This window comes from Dendrobium catenatum, unplaced genomic scaffold (genome assembly GCF_001605985.2).
Source record: "Dendrobium catenatum unplaced genomic scaffold, ASM160598v2 fragScaff_scaffold_873, whole genome shotgun sequence".
In the NCBI taxonomy this organism is placed as follows: domain Eukaryota; kingdom Viridiplantae; phylum Streptophyta; class Magnoliopsida; order Asparagales; family Orchidaceae; genus Dendrobium; species Dendrobium catenatum.
In genome coordinates this window covers 10,614-22,861 of record NW_021319335.1, presented here as the reverse complement: position 1 = coordinate 22,861, position 12,248 = coordinate 10,614, and the positions used below count along the sequence as shown (strand labels likewise).

General features: G+C 36.5%; 1 protein-coding gene across 2 annotated transcripts in view; it reads left to right on the top strand.

Moving 5' to 3' along the window:
* Positions 1 to 10,744, top strand: part of LOC110115872 (probable isoprenylcysteine alpha-carbonyl methylesterase ICMEL1) — a gene marked incomplete at its 3' end in the record, with an annotated part of 53,731 nt that extends 42,987 nt beyond the window's left edge. For both annotated transcript variants that reach the window (XM_020849271.2, XM_020849270.2), the window contains 1 exon segment: positions 10,654 to 10,744. In XM_020849271.2, the coding sequence (XP_020704930.1) occupies positions 10,654 to 10,744 (91 nt within the window).
* Between the last annotated feature and the right edge of the window lie 1,504 nt (positions 10,745 to 12,248).

Genomic DNA, 12,248 nt, shown 5'->3' with positions numbered 1-12,248 from the left:
TCATCGCGAGCATCGCACCGGTTTCCCACCCTAAACGCTACGTGAGCGCCTCGGGGGTCTGCCGGCTCGTTGCAAGCGTCGATAAAAGAACCAATTTATTATTATAATTAATAATAATTAATTATAATTTAAGAATAATTAAATATAATTATAATAATTAACCATATTTAATTATAGAAATGATGATAATTAATTTAAATTAAAAAGTTAATTATAATTAATTTTAATAAATTATGATTAATTATTATCACTAATAATTAACCATTATAAATTAATCATAATTAAATTTTAATTAAAACTAATCATTATTTATAATAATTAAATATTGTTAATATATTTAATTATAGTAATTATAATTAATTATAATTAACTGTTATTAAAAATAACTAAATATAATTACATAATAATAATAATAAACATAATTATTATTAAAGTTAATAATGATAATAATAAATATTATTATTATCATTATCAATATTAATAATATTCATGCTAAAATGAACACAAAAGTTTTCACCTTAGTGTTGTGTAGGGTAGGCTGAGTGAACTCAGTTGAGTGGACTGAGTTGAGGTGAGTAGGAGCTGAGTCAGGTGAGTTGGCTTGAGTTGGGAGGCTGAGTGAGTGAACTAGGTTTTAAGTAGAGTTAGGGTGAGGAGTTCGGCTAGATGCAGGAAGAAGGCAGTGGAGGCTTTCGGGTTCAGGAGAGAAGATCGAATGGAGGAGTTCGACCAAACGGGATCGGGCGGGTACAGGTAGGCACGATGGATCTCTCTCTCTCTCTCTCTCTCTCTCTCTCTGCCGATGGATTGCGAACAGGGAAGGGACGGGAGGAGCAAAGGTCCGGCCCGGTCTTGATCGGAGGAAAGAGATTTCGGTTTGGAAGAGGTCTGGTTGGAGCGGGATGCTTACGGGAAGGAGAGGAAGTAGCAGGAGAGAGCTCGCGGATTCGGGAAGAGAAGAGCAGCGAATGGCTTCGTTTGGGTCGGTATTTAACGACGCGAGAAGGAGTGGGATCGAGGACTCGTCGCGCGATTTTTGCAGAAATCTCGGAACGGCGCCGGATGTACAGTAATATCAACGGGATTCTGGTAAGATTTTGGCAGAAATCAAGGATCCAATGGTTACGAGGTATGCACGTTGAGTTTTGGCTTCCTCTTTCTTTTGTTCTTTTGGGTATACGATGTAGGTCAACATTTTTACTATTTTTGCATGATACACTTGCATGCTTTTCAGTGCACTTGCATTATTTGTTTGCATATTTTTTCTGTATTGGCATTCTTTTTGGTGCTTTCACATGATGCACATGCATAATTTTGAAAGTGTTTTACTTGATATATTTCCATGTGCTTTAAAATAATGGTGGGCTTCTCAAAGCAACTTCACGTATTCGAGGCGATAATGTGCTTCATGAAGTAGCGATATACTTCCCTTATGAAATACATATTCATATTATGTTCAATCTGCATAGCATTCTCGGATGCTAAATTCAAATGTTTAGCATATTCATTAAAGGACATGTTGATATTTCATTTTAAAAATAATTTAAAATTTAAAAAAATGGTTGTGATGTTTCGTCACAATTGCATCATTTTTCAGAGCAGATAATTTAAAATTTTTATTATTTTTTAGTCCGCATAACATTCTCAAGTGTCTCGTTTACGTATTTATCATACATGTCGGAGCAAATGCGAACTTCCAGTTTCAAGGGAGGTTATTTTTTCACGAATTTTTAGTACACTCGCATTTTGTACTTGCATGTTTTTCAATGCACTTACATGACGTGTACAACATTTGGTATGCTTGATGTATTTGTATGATTCTCGAGGCATTTTAATAGAGCTTGAAGGCTACTTCGTGATATATGCATATAACTTGAGAATATTCAGATTTCATTATTTTTCATGCATTTTATGTGCTCCAAAATTTGCACCCCAGCCTGCCCTCTTTCATGGGTGTTTTAATGGATTAAGTTATGGGATAATTTTTCATAATGCAGATTGGGTTTGGAATAAGACACTATCCAGAGATTTTGCCCTCATTTTGCGAGGACTCTAGATCTAAGTTCTAGTTTCCTATAGGCGCAAGCCCTTATAGTTAATTACCCCTCCCGATAATGATAAAAAACTTTCGATTAAGCATAGTCGTTAAACAAATACGTAGAGATACGTGGTATATGATGTATAATGGTAGCATGGGTTTAGGTATTTGAGAATTTGTTATTTAAAATCAGAAATTTACCATCTTGCTCTTAAAGCAGATGGTGGGGGTAAGTGATGATAGAGCCAATTAAGATCCCATGGTTCCGCCATCCTGGGCCATCATGGTCCTTCGTCTATTTAATAAGAGAAGATAGTCGACCCAACCTGATAGAAGGATCATTGTCGGCAGCCATGGGTTGCGTCTTCCAAGGGTACCTTGTAGACCTTGGGTGAATATTTGTCTAAGGGGACAAATCTGAATCCACCTAAGCTAAGAGGGGGTTTTGTGCCCTATCGATCATATCCTATTAATTCACATCTAAAGGATTTAGTGCGATTGGGAGATACAGGCTTTGGCCATGACCGTAATTTAGTGGTGCCATTTGGCGGCAAACCACTCGGTTCATAGGGTCCCGGTTATAATCATTTACCTGCAACACCATTTGGTTGCAAAACCGCTAGTTAGAAGACACATGCCATGTCCTTGCTAGCAAGAGACTATTTGAGAATGAATTATAATGATATTCTTGACTAGATATTAGCTTTTTGTGAGCTGAAGTGATATTTAATTTTGTCCACCTTGGTAAATTATTGCGAAGGGTAGATATGTTTTTCTTAAGCATTTAATGGTTGAATTTCGATTTAAAATATTTTTATTTTAATAATTTTTTGGAGTTTTGAGCTTTCATGGGTAGTTGGTAGGCATTTTGAATATTTGGGGTCCCCTCCGGTTGAAATTTTCTATCAACACGTTCATCATTGAGGTATTTAAGTTAAATTTCACTTATTGATTAAACCTTGTCGACTATATCAGTTTTCAACATAGGATCGGGTTATCGTTGGCTTTATGCATTTATTAATGAATTTTCCTGATTCGACTTTGAAGGCATGATATGAACGTATTAAAACAAATATCTTGGTCTATGTCGTGACCATTTTTTTATTTGATAGTTCGAGTCGTGCTGACTCATATCTACTCGCATAGAAAGATCGGGATCGAATTTAGATTTATCATTTGACTCGCGCAGCATCCTTAGACGTCACATGTGTGCTCATAATACGCTCGTCGGGGTCCATGCGGGTATTTGGGGGGGGTATTTTTGTAATTATCTATTGAACTTTGTCGATTCTATCTAATTGCTAATAGAGGATCAAGTTCATTGTCGGCTTTAAGTTTTATTAGTGAACTTTCCCAATTATTGGCCTTAAAGGCTTAATATAAATGCATAAAACCAAATATCATTGTTAATATTGCGACTATATATGTTTGGTTCAAGTCGTGTCGACTCTCGTCTTATCAAGGAGAAGGATTGGACATGAACTTAAGTTATTTTTTTGACCCGCACAACATCCTTAAACGTCACATGTGTAAATACAACACTCTTGTTGGGGCCTATGCGGGTGTGTATTATTACATATATACGGGTTAGTGTGATTGCATGTGCATTTCTGCATTTGTATATATACATATTGCAATGTATTTGTAGGGATATTTTAAAATGTTTAATGTCGATTAGTTATGAGGCAAACTGCTATTTGAACGTGCGCGACACTTTTTTGGGGACTTGTAGATGCCTTATTTCCGCTTGCATGGATCTTGCAGATCCGGTGGTGTGGTGTCGTACTATGGGTTTCCCATTACTTTATACAAGTAGTCTGTCGTGCACTAACTAGTCTCCTACTATTGTTTGTAGACGCTTGCATTTACTGCAGTTCTTTCATATTTGTCACAGATAGCCTATTGTATGCACAACGAGTTTCCTATAGCAACTCGCAGGCATTTGCTTTTAATGTAGTCACTTTGCATTTTACTTGTGGACAACTTATTGGGTGTACAACGAGTCTTCTGCAGCAGCTCTTTGTAGCTTGCATTTATCGTAGTCCTTATGTATTTACCCGTAGATGATATGTTGAGTACATGACGAGACTTCTACAGTAGCTCGTAGGAGATTGCATTTGTCATAGTTTTTTGGCATTTGCTATGATTATAGCCTTTGCTTGCAAGTGACATGTTGCATGTTCATATTCATAGAGGACCCCTCTTCCTTGCAACACACCCTTCGTCATTGCTTGTTATGCAACTTACGTATGGTACACTATATGCATTTGCAAGGAATTCATTATATTTGTAGTTTATTGATTGTCATAGTTGCTTCTTGATGTTTGTGAGTATGATTGTGTTAAGAATTTTGCATTAACGACTGTTGTACAGGATTATGTGTTTCACGTCATTACTTGCGATATTATTCGTTGAGATTTTTCAATTTATTGTTTGCAACCAGATTATGTTCTCTTTTGTAGCTACACCATTCATCATTTATATGTAACATGTTGCTAAGGACTTTACATGTTTTCTTGTATGTCACTTATGTTTGAAGATTTTTCGCCACGATTCCCCAATTTATTTGTTGATGTTCAATTGAATGTTCTCCACAAGTTCATTTAGTATTTGAATTTTAATTAGCATTGCGCATTTAGTAATCAAAGGCCTAATTCCATGCATCATTTTAAGTTCAAGTATAGTCCTTGTAGTTCATGTTTAGTTCGTCGTTGGTTCAAATTCAAGTCCAAGTATAGTCAGCTGTTCACCAAAAAATTCGGCAATCTCACAGCGCCTCCCCCGTTTAGGAGAAATTCAAGGAGTTTGGGCTTCCCGCCACGTTAGAGAAAAGGGTGTATGGTATGTGTCGGATGACACCACGACAGTAAATTTTCAATTCTACCATGCCAGAGAAAGGCGTGTATGGGCCTTCAGGGTAGCTGTTACAAAATGCACAATTTTTTCCCTGTAGGCACTAAGGCATCTACGGGTACTTATATTTGTCCCTGTCGCGATTGAGAAAATCGCGTACAAGGCTTACCCGCTTTGCTGTAGGCGTCGCACCAGGTTTTCTTCCCACCATGCTAGAGGAAAGCGTGTATTAGTGATTTTCCTGTGCGTCGTGAACGCCAAATGCAGTTTTGGTGCTAGAGAGGTTAGTGAGTGTGGATCGTGGGCTAGACAACTGAAAGCCGCTGGAGGTTGGTTTGGCAGGTATGCATTAGGATGAGGGCCAAAAGCTATAAAAGACTGGCAGTTATGTTGGCTTCAACAATCATGAGGTGAAGTATGGCATGTATGCTAGCTGAAGAAGAGGTGCAGTTTGTTATTTGTGAATAGAGAAAGAAGAGTGGAAGAGGTCGGGTGGACTAGGTTGATCTGAGTGTTTTCGTGTAGGGGAGAGGCCGACTACGTGACGTGGGCTGGAGGTTGGTTGCAGGTCACATGAATGCCGGGTAAGGTTGGATGGTTGTGGGAACTACTACTGAGGGAGAAGGATTAGGCTCGCGGTCGTGGATGGCTGTGGAAGAAGCTTCCTCGGTTTTGCAACTGTGTGAGGAAAGTATCAAATGAAAGAGGATGGGACTTGCGGCTAGATTGGCTTCTCGTATGAGGTAGGGACATAAATTGGTGTAAGAGAAGAGGAGGCAAGGTGTTTGGGATGGACGGATAAGGCTCTGACAGGTATAGGTCGGATGAATCAAAGGCTTAAATCGCTAGTGACTGGTTCGATCCTGGAGGGGTGGAGACGAAAAAAGTAGAGGCATGAGCTTTGCTATTATAGTGGATAAGAAGTTTGAGGGAGCGATTGGAATTGAGGCTTATCATGCGTAGACAGACGAAACTCATTTTACTTCGTTTTACTCGTCATAGTGAGCCTTCGATTGAGGCAGAAAATCTAGAGGGCGACTGATTTGCAGAGTTTCAGCGGGATTTTTGCGACGCTTCAACGAAAATCTGAGGATTTAGACAGAGATTTGATCAAGCGATACGAGGTAAGTTTTGATTTGATGATTTTGATTTTTTTTTTAAAAATTAAAGAATTAAAATAAGGATAGTGATAACAAGCTGTTATTATCTTTGTTATTATACTATGAATGGATATGAATGATTAATCGCTTGCAATTGCCTCGATTTGCGTGTGATTCCCTTCATTTACACGTAATCGGATAAGACTAACGTCGTTTTGCCCACGCGATTTTTATTGGGCGATGTTATGATTGATTTTGGGTAATGTCGACATTTTGGACTCAATGTCGAAGTTCGTTCTACCATCGGACGTCGTTTGGGCAACATTGCGCGTCTATTTGCTTGTAGTTTCCTCGGGACGCACGCTAATTTCCATGCACGATTTTAATTGATAAAATTTTCTCACTTTGGGTGTTGGTGATGTTTTGACTGCAACAACGAAGTCCATTTTGCAAACAGGCATCATTTGGGCGACGTCACATGCCAATTTTGGGTGTCGGTCCTCCCTTTGGATCGATCTTGTCTGATTTGACTGCAAGGGGTCTCCTTTTAGATGAACTTGATGTCTTGATTGCAATGACGCAGTCTGTTTGGCAATCAGAGGTCATTTAACCCTTCAAGTGACATGTCACGTTGACACGTGCATTGCTTGCATTGTCGATTTTTCCCTTTTTTGCTCATTGTTTGATGTGTAGGAATGAGGTTTTGTACTTGCTCTTAGCAAGCTATCAAATTTTGCATAGCCCCCTATAAGTTTTGTATTTTTATTCATTATTCATATTTTAGTTTGCTTTATATTTTTGTTACATAGCATTTAAGATGTTCTGATCTGCATATTCATTGCTTTGATTTGTTGCATTTTGTTAGTTTTAGTTTCCTTATATGCAATTTTTGGAGTATTTATGGCGACTCCTTTGCATAGAAGGAATTCACCGGGAGGCTTGCCTAGCATGCCACGAAAGGCATCTATGATTGTTTTCCTATGATACTACAATATAATTTTTAAAAGTCTCACCATGTCAAGAAAGGTGCGTATGGGGTACTTGCACAATAAATTCAAGAAGTAAATCACTCTGTCATGTCACAAACATTGTTGACGAGCTTCCTCCTGTCACACTAAGAAAAACATGTATGAGATTCCACTCAGTTTCCAAATGCATCGCAAATGGCGTTAACCTGCAACATCACGAATATTTTTGACAAGCTTCTTCTCACCACTCTTAATAAAAACATGTATGGGGCTCCATACACCATATCGAACACGTCGCCAATGGGTTTTACCCATGGTATCTTGAATGTATACAACGATCTTTCTCCCGCTATGCTAAGAAAAAAGGTTTTTTGGGCATTGTTCAAACACATCGCCAATGGTTTTGAAGCTTTTTTTATGAGTTGCAGCTTTCTACCTATGTGTGAAGATTATGAATTGACTAAAGATGACGAAGTTGCAAGAAAGCAAATGAAAAGTTTTTTGATATATTATATATTTTTTCTTTATTTTTTTGTCGGGGAGAGATTTTCCTCTTTTTAGAAACGGAAAGATGTATTGAGAGAGGATTTTTGAGAGAGTCTTTCTCTCTCTTTAGAGGAATAGGTTTCTCTTTCTGCTGAGAGAGGAAAGAGATAACTAGCGAGAGAAAAAGGACTTTTTCACTATTTAGATAGAAGAGAATGAAAGGATTTTCTTCTTTTTTTGGTTGTTCTCTCTCACTGTTTAGAAAGAGAAAAGAAGAGAGATGAGAATGAGAAGAGAGGGATTGGAAAGAGAAATCTTTCTTTCTATCTATTTAGATTGAGAAAGAGGGATGGGGTAATAGATTGAGAGAGAGAGAGAGAGAGTAACAGAGAGAAAGAGAAAGAAATAGGAGGGGAATAAGAAATTGAGAAACATTGAAGAGGGATTTAGAAAGGGAAATCTTTCTCTTTCTATGTTTAGTGAGAGAAAGATACAGTGAGATTGAGAGGGGGGTAGAGAGAAAGAGAAATAAATAGAAGAAGCCGGAGAAGGAGAAGAGAGAGGGTTGCGAGTTTTGAAGTGTTATATGAAGTAGGGAGTCATGAGGGAGGGGTAGAGTTATATGACTGGGTTTTAGCATGAGTGTGAGTTATGAGGGATTGTTAGGTGTGTGGTGTTAAGATTTGAGTGAATAACTTTTATGTAATTTTTTTTTAGATTAAAAAAAAATGGATAGTTGTAGGTGTACCCGGAGATTTTAGATTTTCTTTTAGTTTTTAATAATTTATGTATTAAAAAAGTTAATTTTGAATTAAAATTTAATGTTTTTAAATAAAATTTCTAAATTGATATTTATTTTAAGTACACGTTGACCCAATTGTTGAATTTTCATTGCTAAAAAGATATGCTAGATGAGTGGAGGAATATGTTGATTCCTATTTTTAAGAATAAAGGTGATGCACAAGAGTGTTCGAATTATAGAGGAATTAAGTTAATGTGTCATACTTTAAACTATGGGAGAGAGTTATTGAGCATAGGTTATGTCATGATGCTACTGTTTCTTAAAATCAATTTGGATTCATGCCGGGTAGATTTACTATGGAAGTCATACATTTATTGAGTGGTTTGATGGAGAAGCATAGAGAGAATAAGGAGAATCTACATATGATATTATATTATTTAGAGAAAGCATATGATAAAGTTCCAAGAGAAGTCCTTTGGAGAGTTCTAGAACAGAAAGGGGTTACTAATGCTTATATTCAAGTCATTAAGGACATGTATGCAGGAGCTATTACTTGTGTTCAAACACAAGGTGGTTCGACCAAGTATTTTTCTATTTAGTTAGATTACATCAAGGATCAGTATTGAGCCCACATCTTTTTTCCTTAGTCATGAATTTTCTTACCTGACATTTGCAAAAGGATGTACCCTAGTGTATGCTATTTGCTGATGATATTCTTCTTGTTGTGAGACTAGAGAGGGAGTTGAAGGTATACTTGAATTATGGAGGTCATCCTTAGAGTTTGAAGGTTTTCATTTGAGTAAATCTACAACCAAATACATGAAAGGCATTTTTAGCAATAATAGATCTAGTGGGGGGATTGTGACTTTGCGCGATCATGTCATTAATAAGAGTACACGTTTTAGATATCTCGGGTCTATTGTTCAGGTGATGGTGAAATAAATGGGGATATTATTAGTAGAATTTATGTTGGATGGTTGAAGTGGAGGAATGCATCGGGCCTATTATGTGATAGAAAAGTAGCACTCAAACTTAAAAGAAAATTCTATAAGATGGTGGTGAGACCTGCAATGCTTTATGGCACAAAATGTTGGCCATTAAAAGAGAATCATAAAATTAAGTGTTACAGAGATGAGGATGCTTAGGTGGATGAGTGGTTTCACTCTTATAGATAGAATGCAAAACTAGTATACATGTGAAAAGGTTGGAGTAGCTCCAGTGACAGATAAGATTAGAAAGAGTTGCATTAGATGCTTTGGTCATATAAAACGTCTGTCTTCTAATGATCATGTTAGGAGAGTAGATGTATTAGATATGGTTGATGTTAAGAAAGTTAGAGTAAACCTAAAAAGACTTGGTTAGACAATATTTGAAATGACCTTTTTAATTAGATTTAAATGTGATTTTGACTTTTAACATGACACAATTGAGAAAAATGATATGATTCATGTCGTCGACCCCACATAGTGGGATAAGGGCTTGATGTTGTTGTATGCACGTCGAACTCATCCTTATTTCATGCATGTCAAACTTGCCCTCCTTTCATGAGTGTTGGTTGATTTTTTTTTTTTTTTCACAATTTTCTGGTGGAGGCATCCAAGCAATAGGAGTGTTCTTTCCTAATAATTTTGATGTATCAGATGAAATGCGTTGTGTTTTACAAAGTAGGTTATTCGGGTAATTTCATGTAGCACCGCACTTGTAATTTGTAGTTTTGAACCTCATTAGCTCAAATTGATCATGAGAGGTCCTTCTTCGATAATTTCGATGTTCTGAAAGTGATGATGCGGTCTGTTTCATGAACGGAGGTTCCGATGATTTTGCGAAGCATCGTGCTCATATAACCTATTTTGCATGGTGCCACGTCAGTTGATTGCCATTCTTGTTGGATGCGCTAAAGTTAGCGTTAAATGCATGTCAGCGGTTATTAATCGCTCAGGTATTTAATAGATCATGTCTACTATGCTTAACATGCATAGTTTATTGTTTATATGGAAAGTAAGGAGTCATCAAAGATGATGTCATAATGTGTTGTCAGCTACCACACTGATTCGTTGGATTGATTTTTTCGGGCTAGGACACTTCTTTATCCCCATCCACCTCCAGTTTGGTGCATGCTGATGTACTTGTATATATTTATTTGTATTACAACTCTTTTGACACTTTTTTTTAGCGATCATGTGTGATTTATGTTCAAAGAGGCTTGTGCATGATCTTTGTGGTTATAAATCTGGTTTTAATGTGATTTTCAGATTCTTCATTAACTAAGATGAAGTAAACTTCCACTTGAGTTTTTGTCTTGTCTACTTCCGCATGAAATACTTAATTTGGCACATCATTTCAGTTGTCTTAATTTCCTTACTCTACTGTTGCATATTTCTTTCTCTATTTGTTTTAAGGAAATATCTGTTTGTTTAAAAATCTAAGCTTTGCTATAGCAGTTACTGATCTGAACTTGTTTTACAGCGCCAGTTTTGCTGAAGCACTTACGAGTATAGGTGTTCAGGCGAAAGTTGTTCTTTATGATGGAAAAACGCACACGGATTTATTCCTTCAGGTAAGGTTTGCCATTTGTTAATTAATCATTACCTCTTTGTAGCATGGTTGGATTATTTTATTTTATTTGCCCGTGCATAAGATTCGTTCAAAAGCTTATTGGGTTTGTATTTACAGCTGTCTAATAATTGCTGCGGAGCCACTTTTGTATTGTCCTTGTGATGTTTGCATTTCAGATATGCATCCGGTGATACTTTTGAAGCTTTGCAAGCACACACATAAATACATACAAATATGCAAGCACACATAAATACATACAAATATTCGAATGTGATATTGTGTAGTTGCACTTACTTGAGCAACTAGATCCTAGTCTCGAAGCATTGCCATATTCTTGTATGCGTATATTGTGTCTTAATAAAATTCTTTTGAAACAATAAAAATAATTTTATTAAAATAAAAGAAAATTATGCTCAACAGGTTGGAATTATCAGTAAAACTTATCAGGAAAAAGTTGCTTATGTATCTTCAACTGGATAACCTGTTGAAGCATCAAACCGAACATAATTCAAAATGAAAAGAAATACGGCCAATAAATGCAGATCAAAGGACCTATAAATGAAATCAAAATACATAAAAAGCAAAATGTCCGATCTTGGTACAATTCATCCAATAGAAATTCAACCAATGTCTTGTCCAGTAGCTAAAAGAATATAGCACCTATCAACACGCAAATGAGAGAATATAGATCCAAGGAATTTAGTCCAAAGTAATATCATGTAGCTAAAGAGAATATAGCTCACAGATAAAAGCAAAGACATTTCTTGCAGCTCCTGCATCCATCTTTCATTCGAACGGTCCAATATGAGAGCTCCAATCAGCAAAACCTCCCAAGATATAATACATGACCTCATCCAACTAAATAAATAAGTTAAATGAAAAATTAAAGACTCGTCGTAGATAAAGAATGATCCAACTTAACATAGAACCTCAATCTTCAAGGATTGTTATAATGACTAAGATCAAACCAATAAAAACTATTAGTCATAACTGAGAAAAGCCAATCTGAAGGATAACCAACAGCAGAAAACACTGAGGCTCGATCATACTTGTTAACGGCGAATGGCGCACCATGGCGCGAAGGTCCCTTTGGAGCCATGGCGCATAGCTCACGGCGCGGCGCGCGCTATTTTGAACATGGCGCAAAGACTATATTAAAAATTATAAAATAATAAGCATGAATATGAAATATTATTAAAAATGAAAGACAAGCTATCATAATAATAAAAAGACAATCATAACATATTAAGTTCGAATAAGTAACATTCCAAATATTTCATAATTCAAATATTACAATATTTTTTTAAAAGATCAAATAAGAATTTAAACTACTCTTCTTGGGAATCATCATCATTAGCAAATGTTAAAAAAGCTTCATTATCTTCTTCAATATTGTCTCCTACTTCATAATCCTCTTCATCACCCTCCTCATCATCATTCTCAATAGCAACATCATGCCTAATTGAAGATTCTTTCTCTTTTCCTTTAGATCTTTCCCGAAATTA